This window comes from Ambystoma mexicanum, chromosome 14, assembly GCF_040938575.1.
Source record: "Ambystoma mexicanum isolate Mex_15411 chromosome 14, UKY_AmexF1_1, whole genome shotgun sequence".
Lineage (NCBI taxonomy): Eukaryota > Metazoa > Chordata > Amphibia > Caudata > Ambystomatidae > Ambystoma > Ambystoma mexicanum.
The window spans coordinates 84,786,027-84,812,184 of record NC_090940.1 but is presented as its reverse complement, the minus strand read 5'-3'; the positions used below and the strand labels follow the sequence as shown (position 1 = coordinate 84,812,184).

The window sequence follows — 26,158 nt, the reverse complement described above, 5'->3', positions numbered from 1 at the left end:
TTAAAAAAGCCCACCTTGGATGTACAGGGTTCCAACTCTTAGGTTTGGCCTGAACCACACAAAGGTTTGTGTTAGGAATAATTTTCTATTCTCTAGCCTGGTGGACAGATGTATAGGAGGCCAACCTAGTTTAGTGGCAGGGATAACTCTGGGAGCTGTAGCCAAACCCGTTTAAAGTAGGTAGACAAGTGGTCAAGGCTAAGTCTCTGGAAAGGGGAGCCTGGTAAGGGGCCCTCAATGAGCACACACAGTGAAAAGTCAAGGAACACACTTAAACAGTTATACAAATATGTATTTATGGCCATATAACACTATGAAAAATGACTACCAGCATGTAATGTTATCACACAAACTAAATAACAGTAACATATTTACAATCACTGGAGTAGGGCAAAATGCATAGCAAACCCTCCAAAGGAAGGTAAGTATTGGTATGCAGCACTACAGGTCCACAGTGATGCAACACTAACTTGGGGCCTTGTGCCCAAAAGTTCACCAAAGTTCCACACAGTTTTGTGAGATGGGAAAAAGTTAGTGGAGGCCTTCTGACGTCCAATGAAGAGTTCCAAGGGGTATAGGACAAGTTGTTCTAGTGAATAAAAGTGTCCCCCATTTTTGGAATGCTTGCTTAAGCAAGCAATGGCAAAGCAAAACTGTTAGAAAACTTTTTAGTAAACTTTTAAAGGGGAGATATGGGGTTTAGGGAAGTACTGCTACAACTCACTCCCCATACTCTGCCGCTTCTTAGGACTTGGCAGGTCTTCAGAAAAGGGTCCAAGGTCTCTCCAGTCCTCGATGCCCAGGGGTTGCAGGTTTGAACAGTTCTCGCATTGTCTTCAGGATGCAGAAGAACTCGATGCAGGGTGGCACAGGACTGGATGCAGGAAGGCCGTTTTTGATGATGTCCACCGATGCATGGCGTCGCAGGGGGACACCTAGCCTATCTGGTATTACCCAAATTAACCTTTTACAATTGACCTTTTGTCCTAATTGTCTTAATTATAGTGGTCCTAATTGACCTTCTCCACCATTGACCTTTATATTATTTTCGTTATGTTATACATGTATTGGGTTGGTTTTGAATTTTAAATAATATAAGGGGTTTGGCTGGGGGTTGCAGGGGGTTTTGGATTGGGTGGGGTGGTTGCGGGGGGTTTCCCCCTGCATATATGTCCTAATTTACCTTTTAAATTGGGTCAATTCTCCCGAGGTCAACTGTGAAAAGGTCGATAAATATACATCCGCCTATCTCGGGTCCCCTGGATACTGCAACAATGAAATTTGGCTGCGATGACTCCAGTAACACAAGCTGTGGATTCCCAAAGTTCCGGGCCTCAATGTGGAATGGCGATGGCTGCAGCACGGTAGCTGGTCAGCCCCAGATTGGCTCACGGACCCTTCCGAAGGCTCTTCACTGGACATCGGGCAAACGTCGCGAATGGATGGTCCCTCCACTCCAAGGGTCGAAGATCCCTTGCAGGACTTCTGGAGACCACCTACAAGACGGGGTTCTTTCAGGACAGCAGCAGAAGTTGATTGCCAGACCTTCTTCCAACTGGTTGCCGGTCTCCTTACATGTCTTGCAGCTCGACAGGATACTTGGCTACTTCAGGTTTCTTCCAGGATCTCCCTGGAACGGATGCAGGGATCCGCTTTTTATCCAAAAGGCAGGTAAGAGTCAAAACTCCCACTAGCCAATCTAAGATCTGGCCCACACACCCCAGCAGTGGTTCATTCGGGACGTCTGGTGGCACAGCCCATGCATACCATTCGGACGCACTGAAACCAGTTTGTGGATTGTTCCATTTGGGGATGACCTAAAGATCCGGCTCAGTTTGTTAGGTAGAATTCCCTTTTGAGTGTAACTCTCCCCACATTGTGAATCCCCCTAGCACTTCTGCTGGACTATTGGATTTTTGGACTGATTCTCCTGAGTGGGAGGGAACCCTTTCCCACACTCGCGCATTCTTTTACTCTGTACCTGGGATCCCCCTTTTGCCTCTTTTGGGTACTTTTTAATGGAGTTATGCTTTCCTCCATGTTGCCTGGCATCTACGTTTTATTATTGCTGCGTACAGCACTTTCTGTGCAGTGTTTCTGGGAGCTCCTTGAGCTTCCCTTTTTATCTAATCTGTGTCAACGCATGTTACCAGAGCAGGGGGACACCCTTTTATCCCACCAGTATTTTATTTTGTAAGATCAGCACTCCCCACATTATGTGGAATGCTGAGGGGAAACATTATCTCCCTTTTTCTCACTTTAACATTTAGTTACTGATACAGGTCATCTGACCGGCTGGTGGCAGTGTACCTTTTTGCACTACTTTTTGTGGACTTTTGTCACCGGCTGCCATTGCAGCTGCTACAGGGGGACACAGGGGTGACCATTTGCTTAAAATGGTGCCTTTTCTAAGCCCTGTTCATGATGACTTGTAATTACTTGAGCCTTCTACCTGCTTTGATGGGGGAGGTCTTGAAGGGTCTTTTGTCTTTGACGGGCTTCCGTTGCAAAGCCTGCTAAAGGCTCTCGTGCCTGAAAGGACAGGAAGTGGGGAAGGTAACTGAAACACCACTGTCTTTGTCCTGCAGTGTGCCTTCCTGGAGCCAGTTTGAACAGGGAGGCTGGCTGTCCCCTTGGATAAGCCACCCTACAGATTTGCATAAAAGGCTTGTCTGGGGATTGGTGGGCTCAGCACATTTTCTTTCATAAAAGGCGAGGGTCCTGGAGCTGAACCTCAGTCGACCACTGAACTGAAGATCCAAAGAGGAATTTGTAGAAGGACGTCCCGCCAACTTCCAATTAATCATAAGAGCCTTTGAGTGACCACTGAAGACCCGACAACGAATTCCGAGCAACAGGGAAGATCTTTTGAAGATGACCGTCTCAAGACCACCTGCATTCTGCGCCATCCCATGAAGAGCTGCGACCTTCCCGTCTGCAAACTTCCAATAGCCTGGGACTTTTGCCTTTTTGCGGTGCAATGTCTTGTGCAGCGCGGTTACGGCTGGAACCTTGTGGGCATCCTTCCGTGCCTGCAGTGACTCTTTTCCGCTCCTAGATGTCCCCTCAGCTGAGTCATGGACTGAGAAATAAATAGCAGTCTACCGGACGACAACCGTTGCTGACCTGGAGCCTATGAAGGCTCCAAAGCACCAGTGCCACGAAGTTCCACTGCTGGGCATCCCACTCTGTTCTGTCTGCTGCTTACCTGCCTCCTTTCCTCCCCAGTCTTGGTCAATGGTCTGCCAGTGCCCCCCTTGACTCAGTGAGAATCACCTAGTATAGGGTTGGAGCGAATCTGTGTGTTTTCCTGCGACGGAAATGTTCGCGGGAGAAATGACTGAAGATTATATGCTCGAAATCTTCGGTCATTTCTTCCCTGAACATTCCCGATGTGCCCAAACCCCCACCCACACCCCTACCCTCACCTCCAACATACCCCCACCCTCTTACTTGCCTTGCCTTCTATCTCACTGGACCCTGAGACGCCGGTTCCCTTTCACTTCTGTAATTGGGAACCGGCGCTGCAGGGTCCTTTTTCTTTCTTTCTTGGGCAGCTGCGGGGGTTTCCCCCGCAACACCCACTCACTATACTGTATAGCATAGTGAGCGGGGTTTTGCGACGTACACCCCTATGCTGCCTCCACAGCCTTTATTTTTCTTATTTATTTCTTTTTTGTACTTACCCCACCAAAACATACATACCACAAAAGGTTAAAACTTTTGGTGTTTGAACTTTTAGTGGTATGCATTGTAGGTCTTTTGGTGGGGTAGGTAAATTGGGTTTGATCATTTCGACCAAATCCTTTGAAGCAGGGGTTGACTGAATTTACCAAATAAGCAAACTTTAGATCAATTCATGTATCTGTAGTTTCTCTCACTTTGTGTTGCTTTATCTTGATTTAAAGTGTGCTACCTTTTATTCTACTGTGATGTTACTGTGTGAATAGTACTTGCTTGTTTTACTTACAAGGCCATAGTTTATATAAAAGAAATCACTATATTTATATTCCTTCTAATGTGCCATGGTTCCCTTGAACTAAGTGTAAGCTCCAAGTACTGTGTGCCTCACTGCAGCCCTTCTCCCTCCCAGACCAAGCCTGGTTGCTCAGCCATTGCTACCAAACCTTTGGGTAGTTAAGCCTGCGGTACAACCCTGTCGCCTAAGGTGGCCAAAGGGATTGTTTAAAACATAATAATGTACACACTCTTAGGAAAAGCTTAAAGCCTGTTTTCTAGGAGACAAATGATTAGATTCAGAGCGTTTAAGAGCAAAGCCATTCTTTTACGTGGCCTATCATTCTACATTGCCTCATGTGATGGGAGGAAGGGTCATAAAGATGATCAGGTAGGAGAGGGTTCTTTACCCAAAGGGGTCTAACAATGTGTACAATTCTTTTTGTTTTGCTCCTTTTGCGGCGCTCCCCACTGAAATTAATACTGGTGTCCCACAATGGAGTGCCCTGTGCATGGCCCACCCTGGCAATGGAATAATTCCATCTGCAGGAAAATATCTCACTGGTTAACTTGTCTTTGCAGTATGCGAGAAGCAAGTCACTGTGGTGTGTCGACTCTCCCCGGATGATCTCCTGCAGCCTTTTAAGGACAAAATGGAAGGATTCATAAAGAAAGGTAAGTGATATTTCTTGGTGAGTGCTGAAATAGTTTGTGAATGCGCATAGGATGGTGACTCGCTCATTGACGGCCTCCTCGCTTAATGGGTGGAAACGTCTATTAAAAAATAACATTCCTACAAGCTGCCCTGTCGGGGCTTGCTTTCTCTCCTTGGGACTGCCACCACCTGAAGCTAAGGATGACTACTTGCTTACCGTAGAGGTGGGTACTGCATAGATAGCTGGCATGTTCCCTTCTCTGGGCTTCACCCTGTCCCCTGGAGTACACCTGGGTCCAGCGGCTTGCTCGCACTACGGGGGCCAATTTGGTCTTGACCGTCCTTCAATGCCCACCTGAAACGGATGGGAAACGGTGTGCCTTTCTAGCCAGATCCCAGATGATCAGGTTTCCTGGGCTCACAAAGCATATATTTGAATGGGCCGCCAAGGCACTTTTTTGTAAGGAGTTTCTGAGGCTTGTGGAATCTGCTTAGGTCACATGCTATGCATAGGTCGACATCTGGTGGAAGCTGCAGAGTATTACAGTTCTTTTCGAAACTTGAAAAGGGACGTCGACAGGGTGTGCCAGTAATACTATCCCTAGTGTGACGTCCACTGTACCCATGGTCCTTCACGCGTCGAGGTCCCTCAGATTGTTTTTATGAATTGGGTTCAATTTCTAGGGTGCCATAACTGAGCCGGATGCAGGTGGGAAAGTAGAGGACAACGAGATGCAGTTCTTCTCAAAATTTCAAAACTCTTTTCTTTGGAGAATCTGGTACCAGAATAAAAAGTGGACTTTAGCTTTTTGTAATCCCATTTATACTGATGTAGACTGGCCTCCACCCCAGAGGGCAGGCAATGGATGACTCCATCGGTGATATGCGAGTCCTCATAGGCTCAAGCCAACAAAGCATTTGGGCCTCCGCTAGCATTTGAGCATAATTGCCTCCACCAGGGGGCAGTGGTGAGCATTATGTGCCCAGCCGCCCGACTTATCCCCAGAGCAATGAGCCGGCTGTTGAAGGGCGTGAGGGGGCATAGAGCAGATATTGGCAGCCATTGTCCCTTGCTGGAAACAATGGTTTTAATACCCGATGCACTGCTGCACGCACCTCCCAAAACAGAGTGGGAAGGGGAAGTCGAGGACACACCTGTGCTGGTGAGCCACATTACTTGGCAAACATGACACTGGGGAGCAGCTCCACGACGTAGCGAATAAAGGGGCGCAATGCTAAAAGAAAAGGGTGCCTCCTGGAGTGCAGTGAGAAGACTGCAGGGATTCACATGAACAAAGAGGAGGGAGTTGAGACCAGTAGCCTAGACAGGCTGTGGTCTGAGAGGCAAACCCTGACCACCTCTCCTCCCACCCTCTCCCGGGCCCAAACTGACCTATTACATGCAGGGGATGGGGTGAGTGTGGGGTGGGTAGCGTCTGCCTTTCATGGGTTGGTTTTGTTCATTAATGTTTTCACCTATTTCTGGGCCTTCAATGGAAGGACATGGGAGCTAGTTAGAGGACTAGACCTCCTGCAGGGCATTAGTTCATTGCTGCAGCTGCAGGGTGTTGGATGTCCATTCTGCAATGTTAGCACATGCCTCACTGTGAAGGAAAGCAATAGGAGCATCTGCTGCAAAAGCAAGCACAAATACATCTGGTGAATTACTAAATATTCCCAACTTGGACCTAAGCAAGTGGCTATGCCTTGGCATCTGTAGAAAGGGATTTACCTGCCGATTCTACGGATTGTGTGCGTGTTATGCATAGTACCTAGTTATATGCATGTGTCAATTAAGGACTAGAAGGAGGTGATGAGCGCATAGGCTCTTCTAGGTTAGGCGTTTAGTCTGAAAGTATTACAGCGATATATTAGTTAGCAGAGCTCTCAAGTCGTGCCATGTCAGGTGTGATATAATCAGTCAATCCTGGCTTTTATTTTCACATCCTATTGCATTCTGGCACATGTTGTCCTGCATGCATATTGTGTACAGGAATGCAAAATAGCACGCAATACAACCACCATGATTTATAGAGTGTGAATTTAGGGCTCATATCTGCATATTTTTAAGTAACGGGAGTATACCTAAAGTAGTGACCTCAGGTGGGGGTTAGTGGGTTTCTACAGAAGGCATCGTTTTCGAATGTCCTTTTTCAGCAGTTACTTTGCACACGTTGCACGGCAGAAGAGAAAACATGCGCATGCTTGAATTCTGGCAGGGATGACTTTCTTTAATCTTTATGCAGTTCATAAAATGGAGACCATTTTAGTTGGATATTATTAACATGTATTTAAAAAGTGGCAAAGTTACCAGATGAGTCCGTCACTGAGAACAACATGCTCCAGTCTGGCCAGTTCATTTCCTTTGTGTCTTCACCACTCACGTCCTGATGAAGGCTGTTCTTTAGCTGGAGCATTGAAATTGCTTGCCAATCGACCGAAACACAATGTGTCAATCATCTATTAAAAGCTTTAAAGAAATGCGCACATTGTAAAATAGGCGTAGGTGTTGAAGAAAAAAGTTTTGTTTATGTAGCCCCAGAAATTGCAAGAGGGCTCTGTATTAATTGTGAAATGTATGTGTTTTCTGTGCATTGTTTTGTATTATTTTAGTTCTGTGTCTTCTGATGTGGGTGCAATAGATTGGTGTGTAGGTGATGTTAATCTACATTCCATGATGTCACCGTTGTGCAAACAAGTGGCAGTAGGCGTCTTTTCTGTGTATTAGTATGCCTTTCAACATTTCATTGGTTGTTTGGGGTCTATTTTAAAGTTTCATACAGTGGGTGCATTAATTGAAAGGAGGAATGTATGTTTTTAATATGTGCTATAAATAATTGATGACATTTATTTTGAATAATTGAGTAGTTTAGCTGTGTATATTACATAACCGTGTCTGTCCAACACACCGGTCCTGATCAATTTTGTAGGTTGGTTATACATGTGAGCCTAGACGATCAAGACCTCACCAGGCACTCTATGTTCTGGATGTCAGACCTACAAAACTGGTTTGCATTTTATGTAGCACCTCAAATTTATTGTGATGGAAAGAAGCTGCACGTCCCTGTAAAAATGACTACTAACAGGTGTCTTTATTGTTGAGGTTCTTTTGTTGTCTGTCTTGAGAGTAGAGTTAAAACTTGAAAGATTATTGTTGGGCTTGCACCGCTTTGTATTCTGATACAACTCTTAGATATATAATATTCTAAAATATAGCCTGGTCTGCAAGTGCATACCCGATAGATTACATATATTTAATTGCTGTAAGGGTCCTGTTGTAGGCCGACATGTATGTATATGTGCAAGTCTACCCTGGCAAGAAACGCAGGCCCTGGGGCTGGCTGTGGGCGGGTGTCAGTAGATACTAGGTTCAGGTGGCCCAGTCCGAGGGAAAGGAACATTCCAAGCCTTGAACCAGAGTTATTGCCTGGAATTACTCACTCCTGATTAGCTGAGGGATCATGTACCTTCTGAAAAGGGTGGGAACACATATTCAAGCCTTATTGAAGGAATTTGCAGGCAATAATGGCTTTTAATTGCCATAAAACCCGGCTAACCGGCAAGCACAGCCAGGGTTAATAATGAGGGTAAAGGAAAATGAACGGCCCTCGATGCCCATTAATCTTTATCAATATTCTCACTTTCACCGTCAGTAGATTCAATTTTGGCCTAGAACGGTTTATCAGCAGGAGGAATCAAAGTGCCAGAAGGGGACTTTTACCCTGTGGTTTAGTAGTAGTAAATAAGGACAACATTGAAGGCCTGTGGGTATATTGCTCATCATGGGAGCCCTGGTTCTGGGCCGAGCTGACTCTTACATCATTGAGCGTAAGAGGAGCATTTGAGTGATGGATGTGTGTAGCAGCCTGTGGTCCTAGGCATTTAGGTGTGTTAATCCCCAATTCAACGTACATATTTCTCACTTGCAGCCAAAGAAGAACGCAAAACGGAAGAATGCTTTTTGGAGGATGCTGAAAGCAGGTAAAGTTCACATAAGTATTTCCCTTAATGTTGAATGACCTCTGAGTGCTTCTCGTGGTTGCCTATGGAACATTTCAAGATGGGGAGGGTTGGGGGGGAAATTAAGTGCAGTCAATTCTCACAACCCGTGTTTGAAGAGTACACCTGTTGACTGGTTAACTGGGAGTTAATCCCAGTAGTAGTGTTCTATGCTTCCACAGGAGACCTGTGATAAATCCTTCACTCTGATTGGATGCTCCGTAGAGGGACTCCAGTGTTGGCATTATTCTACAGGCATTGGCTGGAAGGTGGGACATTATATCTTTGCCGCATTTGTGGACTCCCATCAGAGAAGGCCACTCGGGCCTTGGCCTTTAGGAAGCAATCTTCAATTTGTTAACACTTTTCCCTGCAGGTGTATGCCTTTGATAGTTTGGTAGGGGCTGCAGGCAGGTAATAAGAGGATACATTTAGATAAGCCAAGGATCCAACTGTTGCACTGTAAGTGAATGCGATATTGATCTTTCGATTGGTTCATACGCTGTTTCTGGCAGTTAGGCCTGACTTGGGCGGCGTTGTTCTTGTGCTAGGACGCCAGTGCAGTATTTGCAGTGATACATTTTATTTGTTACTGTAATGGCTCAAAATGTCGCCCTCATAATTGCGACGGTCGAAATTTCTGGCTTTATTTTTTTAACAACCCTCTTAGACCACATATATATGTGCGTTGTATGTGATATTATAGTAATATGAGGGGATGCAGGGGGGTCTTCCCCATATATGTATGTGGCGCAAAGGGGGGATAAATAAAAAATTCAATGATCACATAGATCCTTTTTTACTAGTGAGGTATACACAAATGGTCTCCGGCTGTCTGATATGCAAACGGCTCTGAAGGTGTTTAGGGAGTAATATGGGGGCTGGGTGAGAAGAAGGTGAGAAAGTGTAGGTGCCTTCCCCCATCTTACTTCGTGTGAGAGAAAATAAAATAGCCGACACAACCCCTTGTCGGGGAAAGAGGCACTGAGACCTGGCTGCAAGAGTGCAAAGGATGGTTTATTTCTCCAGCTAGGAAATAACCCAAAAAACCCTTCCATCCCTCATTACATCACACTTATATTTATATTAATTAAAGTAACTCTAACAAAAAATGCTAAATGGACCCGATTGGCCTGGCGGTGTGGTGCTGTAGGTGTGGGTGGCCTCTCTTCCCCCTGGTTGGCTGAGTGGCTGACGAGATGACGGACGTCAAACATCTTGTGCTCCACGCAGGTCAGGGTCCGGTCACTGTGGTCACTACCTAAGCTAATATGTTACACACTAAATAACAAATTATTTAAAACATTTTATGCTACTTGTCACATTTCTACATAAGTCACACACAATGATTATTGTCAGTACAATTGGGTCATTCGTGGATTTAATTGGATTCTTGACCTTATTGTGCATGTAGAAGAATCAGGATGTGTTTCGCACCTTTTCCTAGGTTTCAAAACTCATTAGTACAAATAAAAACATATATAGTAGTAAAAATGCTTAAGGTTAGTAAGGAGTGTATTGGGTGGGTTTCGCAGCACAGGCGAGGGTCTGGCACTCGAAAGAAATACCTTACAGGGGGTGCAGGGTCAGGATGTCAATAAATTGTTCTAATGGGGGTGGGTGGCTTGCACGTTTATGAGGACGAATCGAGCAGAAAGTGCTTATCTCATCCTGGTTCACATGCCGGTTCTCAGACGAACAGTGATCTCCGAGGAAGAAAACTGTAGCATATTGGTTGTTGCAACTTTCTCCAGCTTCAGCGTGAGAATGGAAGCGCAGAGCTTTCCTTTGCAGGGGGAGTGCAAGGGTGGGGGCCAGCCAGGTGTGTGTGTCTGTCTGTCTGTCCTTGGCTGCCGCGGTGAAGGGGAGCTGAGCATTGCTGTACTATCGCAGTGAGGCCTGTTTACCCAAGATGGAGTCGAAAGGGGTCACAAAAGATGGATGCCCTGTGTCCTGCTCAGTAGTCCCATCTATGTAGCAGTCAACCGTGGTTAACTTTACATAAGGGCAAGGGGCAATCCCACTACCGGAGGCACGTGGTCCAAGCCTTGTACTGAGGAGCGTACGATGCGAGGGGGCCTGGGGACCCCTCGCTCCCATACATTCCCACCCTTTCGTTACATCTAAAGTAACGAACTACTTTATCTCGTTCTTTCCTTCTCCCTTCGGTAGCGCTCAGCTTCAGCCACAGCCTCATCCCAAGCAGGTGTACCCTTTATTGGCATCCATGCTTTGCACACACTTCTTAAGATGTTACCTCTTCTTGCGTATTCCTCTGAGGTGACCATTAAGTATATCCCACCATCCCCATCTAAATCTATCCAAACCTTGTTATACCACAGCAAGTTCTTTGGTTCTTTAATGGTAGTGTAATGTAGATTATCGACCACATCCCCATACTGTCTATAGATGACAGTCATCCTATACTGCGGTGTGGTGTACTCTCCGGTTTGTACTTTGGCATCTATCATGGTAGCCACCGTTGTCTGTCGGCCCACTGTTACCATCATCATTGCTGAATTAGGAATATTATTTTCACAGCATCTTAGTCCCAGTTGGCACACACAGAATATTAGGAGAAGAAAAACTATGATGGGAATGAGTATCTTCGCTGCAATGTTCACCCATGATGGTATCCAGCTGAACAGATCGTCGAACTACGTGTTGTCTGCTCCACCTTCTGCTCTCATTCTTTCTCCTAAATTATGCACTGCTGTTATCACGTGTGACAGTGTCCCGTTATCAGCATCTGAAGTTGGTAGAACGTGCAACACGCCCCCACCCCCATTTTTTTGCAAACACCACTGTCCATCGCCGTGATAAGATCTAAGATATATCTGTTTTGCATCGTCATCAGGCGCAGTGCACGGAGCTCTATTTTTATGATGTTGAATCCTTCAGTGTCGTTGGCCAGCTGGATGAGCTCCCAGCATGTTATCTGCAGCCATTTCGCGTTTGCCCTTGCTTGAACGCCTGGTGCTAGAAACAATGCAAAGAATGTTTCTGCAGATGAAAAAAGCTTATACTGTTGTGGGATTTCAGCAAGGAGTTCTGACGATTTGGACGAAATGTAATTGGATCTTTTGCTGCGTGACAACTTGGTTTTCAAAGTTTCTTCTGACAATAATTCGTATGCTGGGGGCTCCGTGATTGTCTCATCGGGCGCTGTTGATGGTTCAGCCGATTGCCCTGCTGCCGATGTGTCAGCCGAAGGCTTTGCTGTAAACTGGACGTGGCTCTCCTGTATCACCATTAGTGCTGAGTGAAGTGTGGCTAGGGCACAAGTGCCCCTCCAGGATGCTGGGAGATGCAGGTAAGCTCGTTTGCCACAGATCCAGTATATGTCCATTAATGCAGCAGTGCCTTTTTTATATCTGGCATTATTAAAGTCTTATTGCACTGCCACACGGTTCCCATTTTCACCTTCCCTTCTCCATGGAAGCAACGTTTGTGCGGTATTTCTCTTTGAATTTTTATGGGTCTCTCCAGGGGTGTGACCCATGTCACCCTGGTGATATGCTGTGACCAGATGTGGATTCACATTTCTTTTGCCCACTCGTATGTTTCGTCTGGCATCCCTTGAAGCCCCTCAGCTTTGCATTTAATCGTTTCATCATGCCACTTGTCGTCTGCATACCTTGTCCCTTTTATAATAAAAAATGGCTCTTGGAGGCAGATTACTCCTTGTCGTCTGCTGGTGCAAATTTGTTCATTTTCCAATTTTTCCATAGTGACTGTGTGTGCTTGAAATGTCTTTTTTATTCTACACAGCATCAGATGAATCAAACATTGGGCCTCAGACAAGGGTACTTCCTGTGGGATTAACATTTTTGGGGTTCCAGTTGCATGAGGAATGAGCGAGCACACGTAACAACTTTCATTACTTGCTTGCTTTGCTGCGGTGCTCATGTCTGAATACCGTTTGATTGGTCAGGGTGTCGGGGGGGTCCTCTATTTCATCTAACCCCAGGTTATGATAAATATCGTATCTGTTTTTTTCCCACCCCCCTTTTCCTCCTCTTTGTGTTTTTTGATTGGGTACCAACTTGTGGATATTGCAGCGGGAATATCTTAGACAATGCATCATCTATGTTGTTCATGGTGACGTGTTTATTCAGTAGTGGGTTCTGGTGCAGTGTGTGTACGCATGCTTGTATTTCTGGAGTTAGTCCACCAATGGTAATCATCATTTACATTCCATCCAAGCTCTATTTCCTTGGCCATAGTATTACTCAACAATGGAATAGCAGTTTTGTTTACATGCGATTGTTCAAAGGGTGACGTTCTATTTTTACTATTAGATTCAATGTTCTAAGTGTCCTTCAAAATAGTTGTTGCTTCAGTGCATATTAGTTTAGACCCTTGTTTTGTCATATCAGTTCTGCTTCCCCCTTTATTCATTTCATTTGCCACATATAAAACAACATTATTGAAAATAGTATGGCAACATATTTTATAACACATTCCAAATTATTTAATCTACTGGCCCTAGTGGCATCCCTATTTCTATCTAACATTTCAGCCTGCTCAGCCATTTCGTCGCATTGGCTCATGTTGAACCTATGTGGGCTAGACAAATTCGTTAAGTCATCATGAAAAGAAACATATTTGCAATTGTTCATTCTTTTTCATTTCTTTACTCAGTTAGGCATTTAACAATTCCTTTTCATTTTATCATGGAAATAATGAGGACAAATAGAAAAGACAACACGATTTATATGAGAAGAAAAGAGAGACAAAATGTGTAAACCTTTTGCTTTTCCCCTATACTTTCCCTGTCTAAGTTGCAGTTTTCATCATGTCAACCTGTGCCAGTGATGGCATCCACACAGTCGGTTTCATTTTGGGGAGGTGCAACTCTGTGTGCCCTTCTCACATCTGAGAGGTGCACCCAGTATTTTAACCCCTTAACTTTAACTGCAGTTGGGGTGCTGTACACCACTGTGTATGGACCATGAAATCTTGGTGAATTCCACCTTCTTACAAAATTTCTGACATAAATATGCTCCCCTGGCATTAAAGGCCCCTCTGGGCTTTCTGCTGTCGGCATGGAGGTGTCTTTTGCTACATCTTCAGTAAATGGTGAAACAATTTGTTTTGCTATGCTGCGTACCGCGCGCGTTAGTTGTGTCAGGTATTCCTTAAACTCTTCTCCCAGCACTGTGGCAGCCCTGTGCGCATCAGACGCCCTCCTAACAGGGGAGAGCGGCGTGTGCATTTTTCTTCCCGTCACGATTTCGTGCGGGCTTAAATGGTGATCCTTGCATGGTTGATTTCTGAGTTGGAACAGTGCTAGGGGCAGACAATATACCCAATTCTTTTTCAACGTGCTGCATAATTTCGATAAATTGCTTTTGAGCAGCCCGTTGATCCTCTCCACAACTCCATTGGCCATTGGATGATAAATCAAACATAGTTTTTCACCCCCCAGAAGGGAGGTTACTTCCTTGAAGAGGTCATTCACAAAGTGCGTGCCGTTGTCTGAACGGATCACGTCACAGATTCCCCACCACGAGAATACTTCTCGCACAAGGAACTTAGCAGCACATTTTGCATCAGGATGGGGACAGGGGCCCGCTTCTACCCACCGTGAAAAAGAGCATACCACCACAATCAAGTATCTTGCTCCATTACATCTTTCTCCCATATCGGCGTAGTCGATATGTAGTTCTCTAAATGGACCTGTAGGGCGTGGCAAAGTGCCACGCAGAGTTCGTAATGTCATTCCCGAATTGTAAGTTTGGCATGTAGTACATTCAATCACAAATTTAGACAAGTATTCGTGCAGATTAGGAACAAACCAATCCTCTTGAATATCTGAGGCAATGTGGTGTTTTGCCACGTGAGCTGGGAAATGTAGTTGTTGGAATGCTACTTCTAATTATTCTACAGGCATCACTACCTTGCCTGTCGTTTCCTGTCTCCAAATGAGATCTGTGGCTGATTGTTTACATCCTCGTTTGCCCCACAACTCCTGCTCTTCCGTGGGGCCCTTCTCTGGAGTTCTATCAATTGTGCTATGGGCGTGTTACTGTATGCTTCTGCTGGTTGTTCTGCTGTAGTTGTTTTTACAATGTACTCTGATGTTGGTGTCTTATTGAAGTACGAGGCTTCCTTCGCTGCTGCGTCGGCTGCCGCGTTCCCCAATGAGACGGCGTCTGTGTTATTGGTATGGGCTTGGCATTTAACCACCGCTACTACCGATGGTTCTTCTAAAGCTTCTATTAGTTAATTTAGCAACGTGGCATGTTGTACGGGGGACCCGTCTGCTCTTCTGAACCCTCTCCTTCACCACCGTGATAGCCCTGAGTGAACTGTGGTGGTGACATAAGCTGCGTCTGAATATATTGTCACGGCACAATCTTTGGCTGTGTGTAACGCGCTGATTAGTGCGGTCAGTTCGGCTGCTTGTGCGGAGTAGTGTGAGGGGAGGCGTTTTTGAACAATCACTTCGTATGTGTGTTCTTCCATGCACACTACCGCCATCCCCACATGTTTCTCTCCTGTCTGAGTTTATGGATGCTGACCCGTCTATGAAATAAATTTCTCCTTTTATATGGGCGTTTTCTCTTGCTTTGGGAATGTCATCGCCCTCTCCCTCATATGTGCTACAATCGTGTTCCTGTAAATCCTCAGTTGTGCATGGCTCTCTAATGAATGTGGCTGGGTTCACTGTCTTGCATCTGACCACATGTACATTTGGACTTGATATTATTTCATAAGCAGAGGCTCTCTGTGTTGTGAGAGTAGATTTTGATCTTTCTAAGATAGCAAATAACGAGTGTTCCGCATATAGCGTTACAGAACATCCCATTACGATTGTGGCACTTTTCTCAATGGCGAAGGCCGCTGCAGCGAGGGCCTTTTTGCAAGCGAAATATCCCTGCATTACTGGGTCTAATATTCCACTGTAGTACGCTAATGGTTTGTGGCCTAGCGATGTCTTTTGTGTCAATACTGCTGTCATTAATGTTCCATTGCTGTGTGAAAACAGGAAAAATTCCCTTTCATAATCTGGATTTGCAAGGACTGGGGCGTCTGAAATAAGGTCTTTTAATCGAGAGAATTGGGCAATTGTCTCCTGTGTCCATTTTATTGGGGCTATGTTCTTTTGTGCTTCTTTCAGTGCTTGTAGCATTGGCCGTGTGTACGCTGCGTAATCGAGGATCCATGCTCGGCAATAGTTACATATGCCAAGAAATTTCTGCATGTCCTTCACTGTTTTTGGTAAAATGTGTCGAATGGCCGCTGTTCTGTCTGGTAGTATTCTTTTTCCACCTTTAGATATTTGCTGGCCAAGATACGCAACGTCTGCAAGGCAGTATTGTAACTTTCCTTTGTCCACCTTGTATCCCTTGGCAGCCAATACGTTAAGCAGTGTTATCAAGTCTTCTCTACACTCTCCTTCTGTTTTGCTGCAGACGAGTAAATCGTCTACGTACTGTATAATGGTGCTCCCTACATCTATGTTGCCAATGTCTTCTCGTAGTACTCTGTTAAAAATGCTTGGGCTCTCGCAATACCCCTGTGGGAGTCTGCGATGTTCATATCTGCTGTTTCCTAATGTAAAAGCTGTAAGGTACTGCGACTCTGGTGCGAGTGGCACAGAGAAAAGGGCATTTTTTCAGATCAATGGCAGTGAAGCAAGTTGCCTCTTTTGGTATACTGCACAATATTGATGCCGAGTTAGGCACTAAAGGGAACTCTTTTTGGATGACGTCATTGAGTGGGCGGAGGTCCTGGATCATTCTCCACGTCCCTCCTTTCGCTTTCTTAATCGGAAAAATCGCTGTTGCATGGTGAAGTTGATAGCACTAGGATACCTTGGCTTAGGAGTGCATTCACTGTTTCTCTAATACCTTCCTCTGCTTCTTTGGATATTGGGTATTGTTTCACTTTGGGTGGGAGGGCACCTGGTTTCAGTTTTATCTTAATGGGAGTTACCTCGTGCAACAATCCCACATCGTGTGGCCCTGTAGTCCAAATTTCAGGTGCTACCCTGGCCATGTCTTCTTCAAATATTGTCGGTGGGGCCTTTATGTTAGCCATGAGTGGGTTGTGTATTTCTCTGTATTGAATCATAATGTCACATGGTATGCTTATTTCCATTATTATTTCTCCATCCCCTTTGTAGTCAGTAAACAATTCTTCATCAGTAATATCTTTTAGCATTATGTTTGGCTCTATGCATAGCACACTTCTCCACTCGCGTCCCTGCGTGTCCAGGCCTATGACCACAATGCGTTTGTTGGAAACTTGAACTGCCTCAATGTCTATAGATATAATTGTGCCTGGCACTACATCTGTTGGTGTGATTGGGCCGAATATGAAGTCTGACGGTATTCTCCACTCCTTTTGTGTTATTTCAGGCACTACTCGGGCTAATACCTGTATTCCATAGATGAACATGTCCATGTCCATGGGAATCCCTCTTACTTCCTTTGTAATCGTGCTTATTATCAAGAGTTCTTGTACGGGGCATACCCCTGGCGTCGAGCACACTATTCCTCTTTCAGTAAAGGCTATGGTCATGTTTAACTTACTGAGCAAGTCTCGTCCCATCAAATTGATTGGTGCGTCTTCGTAATACAATAAGGGTGCACGCACGGTTCCCCCCCCACTGTTACATCAAGATCTTTTGTATAAGGAACTTTTAAAATAGCCCCAGAGAACCCCTGCGTCTCCAAATTTCTTCCCGAGAGCTGAAACCGCCCTTCTGTGAGGCATGATTTTTCTGCTCCATAGTCTACCATAAAGATAAACTGCTTGTTTCCTATCTCTGCCGCCACTAGTGGTTCCTCATTTGCACTTTGTGTGGTCGATAGGACTGGACACGCAAGTGCTCCCTGTGGGCTGTCCTAGTCTTGGCATCTTTGCTGACCTGGCACTGAAAAAACGTTGTCACCCACGACTGTTACGCCACGGAATGGTGCAGGGGCACCGTTTGCGGCCGCTGCAAAAGGGTTGTTTGTTCCCTACTGGGTTTTGTCTCGCCATGGGCTGTAGTGCGTTTTGCTGTTGTGGCAGCTGCTGCTGTTACTGCTGTTTTGGGGCTGACTGTCTCTGTTGCATTTGGGGGTCATAGCAATATTGATCCTGTTGTCCCCCCCCATCCCCATTGGAGCTCCACAAGGGCTACCTGGGTGTGGGCAGCCCCACCCCTGTTCATTGCTCATGGGCTGTTGTTGCTGCCCTTGAAAATACCCTGATGGTCGCATTCTACAATCTCGTCAATAATGTCCCCATCTTCCACAATTCCAACACGACCCCTGTTGTCCTCCCCTTGGTCCTTGCCCACCATACCCTCTGTTTCCCATTCCTCCCTATCCTCCCCTCTGCCTGCAGTACCCACCTCTTCCTTGGGCCGGCCTGTTCTGCCACTGCAATCCTTAGCATGGATGTTCCTCTCCGTTCCACTGTCCTTGGTCCTCTCCAACCCACTGCGCTGCTATCCCAACGGGCCTTCCTCCCGCGTTTTCCTCTCCTTCGTTTCCTCTGTCTGCTGTTGCACTGGCAGTAATGGCAGCGACCTTCACTAATTTTGTCTGTACTAATTTTGCTTCATCAGCCAGCCTCTTTTGCGTGACCTCCTTTTCCTTCTCTTTGATCCTCCTCCAGTGGTGTGCAATTATGCTCTGAATTTCAGGCCACCCTTTGGCTTCGATCCCAGCTATTTTGTCCAAGGCCTTCTGCACCTCTTTCGGCAACCCCTTTTAAATGATAAAATAGAATAAAGCTGTTGATTGATTCCATGCCGTACCAGTTTCGCTTCTCCATAAGTCTTGCACTTGCAAAATGAATTGCGCAGGATCCTCGTTCTCCTCCATCGTGCACTGCATGTAAATCTGGAACGTCTGGAAATGCACGCTGTAATGCATCCCACACTTATGCTCGAACATTGTTGAACGGTGATTCGTTGTGTCGGTCACAGCTCATCGTTACTCCCGGGAACCCTACCCTTTCCCAGATTGTGTCTGCTTGATCCCCGATTGCTGATACTAATAGACTTTTCACATCACCTATAGCTAACGGCACGCCTGCCGTGTTCTTCTCAAATACATGTATCCACTTACCTGCCCCTCCCGTCAGCGGGGGGGGGGGCAGTTTTAACAAGTTGGTTTTGTCCATTTGGGCCCACAGAATGCAGTTTGGCCTACCTGCTCCTTTATGTATCAGTGGCATTTGTAGTTTGTTTCTTTCCCGTTCTGCTCGTCTTCTCTTTTTTCGTTTTACTTACCAGTATTTTTCCTATCCTCCCTGTTCGTTGTCTTAATCTACCTTGCCATAATGGTGGCGATAATTTGTCTGGGTAACGGCGATTTGGCAGTGGGGAACCCTCTGTGGCAGCTGCCTCTTGGTATTCATCTAAATCGTCCCATATTTCTTCTATTTCTGACTCTAGCTCGTTATTATCCTCCCAGTTTTCCTTGGGTTCACTTCCTTGTCTTTCACCCTGATCTTCACTTTGTTGACTCTCTGGTGTATCTGGGCGTATAATTCTCACTGGTTTGTTATTCAATTGGAACAGGAACTGTCCTGACTGCCACTCTTGTTCTTGCCTCTGCTGCGATGACGTCCCTTGTGATGCTATAGATTGTCCTGATATCGAGGCTGCTGGGGTTGCATTGCTTGCTGCCCCGATCGGAGGTGAGATCTGCCAGTGACAGCGGGGGTACCTCCCCTCCCCCTGGCAGCATTTGCCCTTTGTCACATAAAGCTCTTAACCGTGTTATTTCCATTTGTGCGTGTGCTAACTGACGGTTCGAATCACCTGCTAAACGTGCTATATCCACAGGAGGCGCGCTCGTGGGGCCATACAGGCCTCCTTTGTCATATGGTGGAGGTTCGGGGGCTGTTGCCCCGCCCTGAGCAGTGGCGGTGGGTGGTATATACAGGGGTTCACTAAACCCTACCGCTGGCCTAGTCATTAAGGGATAGATTTTTGTTACTTCGTTTTCGGTTGTAGTTGTTGAGCATTCCCCTTTGGGTGTCCCGCTTACTTCTTCAGGGTTTTTCTGCTTTTCTGTCATTCGGCTTGTACCTACCTCTGCCGTGGGGGCAACTTCATCAAACATTCGCCATGAATCTAACACTTCTCTTCGGTTCTGTAACTGTTTCCCTTTGTATTGTGCTAGTAAATGTGTTGATACTAGATCCAATACTCATTTGTCAAATGTCCTCCTTCTGGCCAAATCAGTGTAACCCTGTCTCCTTTTATTTCAGTGATCCACTGATCGTGATACTTCTGTATCCTGTCGCTATATAGTGGAAGGTGCTGGCAAATATGTGCTAGTGGCGTTACTCCCCCCATGGCAATGTTTCTTTTCCTTCCTTGTATATTCTGGTACCTTTGAATCTCTTCCCACCTCTCACTTGGTATGTCAGTTACAATATGTGGAAATAATACGTTCTTTATCATTGCTCACAATTACCATATGTCGCATTAGTTTTCTGAAAGGTGTTACCTGATCCCCTCTCACAATTTATTTCTTTGCTTTATCTTATATCAATCACAAATTACTTGTACAAAAATAAACAAGACATATACACAAAAGCAGACCAACAAACATATAATCATGCAACATACACATGCACTGCCTGCACGCGTTTGTTATTTCCCTATTCCCGTTACTGTCCCTGGTTTTTCTTCTTCCCTATACTACCTACTATTTCGCATTCACTCCCCACCTCTTTCACCTTTTATTGTTACTGTCCCTGGTTTTTCTTCTTCCCTATACTACCTACTATTTCGCATTCACTCCCCACCTCTTTCACCTTTATTATATCTCAAGATTTCTTACCTTCACGGAAAAAGAATATTCTAAAAACTACTCCGAGCCTACACGAGACCCCTACTATTTTTCTCTTTATCTCTATTCTGCACTTGGTCGGGACAAATGCTACGCGGCGCCGCCTTCTACCCTGTATGGGCTAGGATACCACTTCTCTTCTTCTCACAACACCTAATGGCCATATAAAGGATAGATCAGAAAAGCCTCACCGTCACTCACACAGACCCTATTCTTAGCTTCCTTCCCTTTGTTGCTAATTTCCTTCTTCCCGTATTTCCCCTTACCTTCCTTTGGGGTCTTTGCAACCGGGACTCCACGTGTTCAGTCAGGTACTCCGAGGGTCGCCGCTCATGGACGGACCTCGCTCAGGTCCGTCCCCCAACCAAGCCGTGGCCTGCCTTGGCAAGCAGCTTTTTCGATCGGGTATTCGTCAACCGGGAACCCTTGACCCTTTCTTCTTGGTGTGCACAGTCTGGTCAATCGCGGAGGCGATGGTTCTGCTGGGGGGCGCCCTGGATCTCGCTGCCGGGCGGCGCAGGCCTCAAGGCACCCCTCTAAATCACGTCACGGGGGTCACCAAAAATGTAGGTGCCTTTCCCCGTCTTACTACGTGTGAGAGAAAATAAAATAGCCGACACAACCCCTTGTCGGGGAAAGAGGCACTGAGACCCGGCTGCAAGAGTTCAAAGGATGGTTTATTTCTCCAGCTAGGAAATAACCCAAAAAACCCTTCCATCCCTCATTACATCACACTTATATTTATATTAATTAAAGTAACTCTAACAAAAAATGCTAAATGGACCCGATTGGCCTGGCGGTGTGGTGCTGTAGGTGGCGGTGGCATCTCTTCCTCCTGGTTGGCTGACGAGATGACGGACGTCAAACATCTTGTGCTCCACGCAGGTCAGGGTCCGGTCACTGTGGTCACTACCTAAGCTAATATGTTACACACTAAATAACAAATTATTTAAAACATTTTATGCTACTTGTCACATTTCTACATATGTCACACACAATGATTATTGTCAGTACAATTGGGTCATTTGTGGCTTTAATTGGAGGCCTTGACCTTATTGTGCATGTAGAAGAATCAGGCTGTGTTTCACATCTTTTCCTAGGTTTCAAAACTCATTAGTACAAATAAAAACATATATAGTAGTAAAAATGCTTAAGGTTAGTAAGGAGTGTATTGGGTGGGTTTCGCAGCACAGGCGAGGGTCTGGCACTTGAAAGAAATACCTTACAGGGGGTGCAGGGGTCAGGATGGTAATACATTGTTCTAATGGGGGTGGGTGGCTTGCACGTTTGAGGACGAATCGAGCAGAAAGTGATTAGCTCATCCTGGTTCACATGCCGGTTCTCAGACGAACAGTGATCTCAGAGGAAGAAAACTGTAGCATATTGATTGTTGCAACTCTCTCCAGCTTCAGCGTGAGAATGGAAGCGCAGAGCTTTACTTCGCAGGGGGAGTGCAAGGGTGGGGGCCAGCCAGCTGCCTGCGCGCGCCGTGTGTGTGTGTGTGTGTGTGTGTGTGTGTGTGTGTGTGTGTGTGTGTGTGTGTGTGTGTGTGTCTGTCCGTCCTTGGCTGCCGCGGTGGAAGGGGAAGCTGAGCATTGCTGTACTATCGCAGTGAGGCCTGTTTACCCAAGATGGAGTCGAAAGGGGGCACAAAAGATGGATGCCCTGTGTCCTGCTCAGTAGTCCCATCTATGTAGCAGTCAATCGTGGTTAACTTTACATAAGGGCAAGGGGCAATCCCACTACCGGAGGCACGTGGTCCAAGCCTTGTACTGAGGAGCGTACGACGCGAGGGGGCCTGAGGACCCCTCGCTCCCATACAAAAGCTACATTTCTCCACCTACAACTACTTCCTAACCTAGGATCTAAACTTCTGCTACAGACTTCTTGGCTCCCATGATTTCCTTTCCAATCGGTCCTCATCTTGCCACACCATTTCTCACTCACACTTCCCGCTTCCTCCATAGTGCTTTGAGGTGGCCTCAGGGCAGTGTGAGCTCTATAGAGGAAGCACGCTTATGAGCCTACATCCTCATGTACCCCTTCTTCCTTTAAGCGTTTCCCGCTCTGAACGAGAAGGGTGCATGAACATATACTGATTTACAGACTGGAGGCCTAGCCTTACTCAATAGCCAAGCCAACCCCTCTTTGTTTTAGTGTACGCTTTCATTTTACATCAGTGCATTATGTCGACCAGACCCTCTGACCCTCAAAAGAAATGTTGTCCCAGGGTTTGGTTTAGGGGGATCTAATCTTCCTTGCATCCACTGCATGCACCACTCTTTGATCACTCCATTAGCTCATATTGACAGGCCCTCCCAACCTGGGTCCTGATGGTTTTGATCACACGTGCCCAATATTGACATGCCAAGTGATTATCCTTAGATGTTGCTGTGGGAAATAGTCTTTTCACACCTCTCGCTCCTTCTAAATTCCCTTCCCAAACATGGAATCCTCACATCAGTTTAACTGATGGAAATGCATGCCTTTTGCTTCAAAAGCACTAATCCAGTTGCCACAACTGTGTGCATAGTTATTGTGACTGATCACTCCTAGCAACACACAATTAGACGGCAGACCGGTACTGGCAAGCCAAGGCCCTCCATTTACTTGCTTTGTATCTACTTTTCTTGATTTTGGCCTTCCTTTTCTGGTTTCCGCCCACGTTTTTATGGGAATTAGTGCTCTGATTAGTTCCCCCTAGTCTTCGGTCCTCTCCCCCTTAAGCTTCGGTGTCGCGCTGCTGAGCCAAGTGTGCAGTGACTGCCCCAGGGCCTTCCCCTGCTGATGAGCAGTAACTTTACATACAATCTATGGGCCTGGATAATCCCTTTAAGGGAAAGATCCATAAATATACCACCACCACCACCTTCAGTACATCAAGTCCGGGCAGTGCGCAAAGTGAAGTCTCAGGGGTGGTGACTGAAGAGGAAGATTAGGATTGGGAGTGATAAATTGCTGGTAAGGAGTCCCAACATGACTTCATAGTCCTATCTTCTTCCAGTAAGCAATAATGTCTTTGTGTAAACCATTCAAACAATGTATCGGAACCAGTGCCCTGGAGTGAATGTAAAACATTGAAGGTTCAATCTAAGATTTAGTAAAACAGGAGTGGTCAGAGAGGTGGGAACTATAGGGTAAAGTGATGCTTTTGGAGAAGAAGCAGCCGCCCTCTGGCTCTGTAAAAGATGGGGGAAGGTTCTTGCTCATCACACAGTAGAGGGTATTGGGGCTATCCAGTGATATTAACACACTGAAAATAACAAAATACATTTGAAACTAACCCTGAATACTGAAAAATACAGAATTTTGTGTCTAAAGATATGTATGGGTTTTGGGGTAAAGGATTTAAATGGGTGGGGAGGTGGCAGGGATGGGTTCATAAACCGGGATGTGTGCTCCTCAATGCCTGCAATCCCAGGTGCACCTCTGAAGCATCCTTGTCACTGTGATGTTCACTGAAACTGAGGTAAGAGCCTGCTGCTGCCGGGGGTGGACTGAGCAGTATGCTACTGCTCTGCACCATCGCAGGGTCTTCCTGATGCCTACGCTGAATCATTCATCTCCACCTGAGCCACCTGTGACTGGCCTTTAGGTCAGTCCTGCAATCACTGCCAAGCAGCTCACATCATGGGTCACCTGGAAGAGATTGCCTTTCATCGTCAATCCTTCGGGTCGGGTTCTGGCACCGGTTGGGTCAGATTTTCAGTGTATGCCAAATCTCCCTCACTTGTGCGACCCCCCCCCAGCACTTTTTGCTGGACTTGTGGATTTCTTTTCTATGTTCCTGGGTGAGTGGGGACTTTTTCCCCCTGCTCACCCTTTCTTTTGCTGTGGCTAAGGAAGTCCCCTTCGTGTGTCCCCATAATTTATTTTTGTAGTCCTGTTTTCTGCCAACATTTATAGGCATCTTTTGCTACACACAGCACACTCTGTGCAGTGTGTCTGGGAGCCCCTTGTGCTTCCCTTTGTATTGTCTTTTGTATTTCTTGTGTGACCTACTGTTCCCAAGGATAGAGGGATACGTTTTATCCCCCTTATCTTTTTATATTGTGAGATCAGCACACCCCACTGTATGTGGAGTACTGGGGTTCCACATTTCTGGTACAGTGATGAGCATACCTGAATGGCTGGTAGCAGTGGATGCATTTCACTGAGTGTTGTCATTTTTACCTGCAGGCTGTGTTCATATTTTCTTTTTTTGCCATTTCATGTGTGCTTGTTCTTTCTTGGCCCTTCTGCCGTCTGGGGTGCGAGAGGGGGTGATGAGGTCCTGGTTTGATTTTTGTCTTCGGTGGGAACTCTTTGTGAATCTCGCCAAGGCTCCAGAGTGTTTGTGAAGACAGGAAATGAGGGAGGAGTCCAAAACTCTGCAGTCCTTCATCTTCTGGCATGCCTGCCTGGAACCAGTTCCAATTGGGGGGGGGGGGGGGAGCTGGCTTTCCTGAAAGACAAGTCCACCACTGGAGCTGTATCTGGTGAAGAAGAAAAGAACGCCTGTAGCTACTTCTAGTGACCGAAGATGTCTGCTGAGTGACGCAGCTGTGCTGACCATTTCTCTCATGCGACAGAGGAGACACGATAAGGACGTCGCCTTCTCTTGGACTAGTGGGACCAATCAGTCTTAAGACGACCTGTATTTCGAGCCATCCCATGATGATCTAAGACCTTCCTGGGCTACAAACCGCCAATACCCTGGGACCTCGAGCCAGAGTGCAGCGTTTTACGAAGAATAAATCCATGTGAAACTTTGGTGAACGCCTTCCAGAGACTAGATTCCCTCCTTGAAGTCCCCTCACCAGAGTACTGGACCGAGAAAGTGAGACAAATCGGTGAGATGAGAACCGTTCTTCATCTGGTGTTTTGAAGAGGGTGCCAAAATCAGAGCCGCGAGAAGCTAGGAAGAATCCTTTGCTGGCAGTGCTTTGCACTCTACTGCTGCAGAGAAATCCCTTACTGTGTCTTTCTTTCGTCTGAAGAAAAAGAATCCAGTGATGGCGTCCTGTAGCTGAGGTGCTGTGAGGTTCAAGATACTTATCTACAGTCGTTCTGTTGCTCCCGTGTGGCTAGGAAGGTAATTTGTGTAGTTGGGAGTCAGCTCATCCATGTTCGCCCCCAGGTCGAACGCTGGAACGCATTCAGGAAGCCTTCTTCAAAGTCCCTGAACACTTTTTCCCACAAACTGTTACTTCCTTGATACAGAAGAATTCCACAGGAACTCTTGACTTTTCTACAGCTTGTGCCTTCCTTTTTGACTTCCAATTTGACCCTGAAAGATATTCACAACTAGATATGGAAGGACTCCTCAAGCCTAGGCTTTACTAAGTAACTTACATTGTGTTGGTATTTTTCTGTCATACGGATCTGAAAGCAAGTTCTTACCTTTTTTGAATTGTCTACTCTTCTAAAAAGTATTACGTGTAACTGCAATTCCTGAAACAGAATAAGTTACAAAATGATTAATAATCTTTGAATTACGTAATGTAACTCTGAAAAGTAATTGCTAAGTTCTTAACTTTGAATTGTCTACTGTTCTAGAAAGTATAACAAGTGTAACTGTATTATTCCTGAAAAAGAATAAGTTCCAAGTGTTGCAAAGTTATTACTCACCTTTGAATTGCATACTGCCATTCTAGAAGTCTTTTACACTGGCTTACTTACCAGAAGTATTGTTGGTTTTTATATTGTGTTTATTGCTTATTAAAGTACTTAACATTTCTAAAGAATTCTATTTGCC

The 26,158-nt window shown here is 45.9% G+C and overlaps 1 protein-coding gene across 3 annotated transcripts in view; it reads left to right on the top strand.

The window, feature by feature from the left end:
- Positions 1-26,158, top strand: part of FMN1 (formin 1) — a 1,014,107-nt gene that overhangs the window by 824,718 nt on the left and 163,231 nt on the right. For all 3 annotated transcript variants that reach the window (XM_069638563.1, XM_069638562.1, XM_069638564.1), the window contains 2 exons: positions 4,540-4,632; positions 8,542-8,593. In XM_069638563.1, the coding sequence (XP_069494664.1) occupies positions 4,540-4,632; positions 8,542-8,593 (145 nt within the window). The remainder of the gene's footprint in view (positions 1-4,539; positions 4,633-8,541; positions 8,594-26,158) is intronic.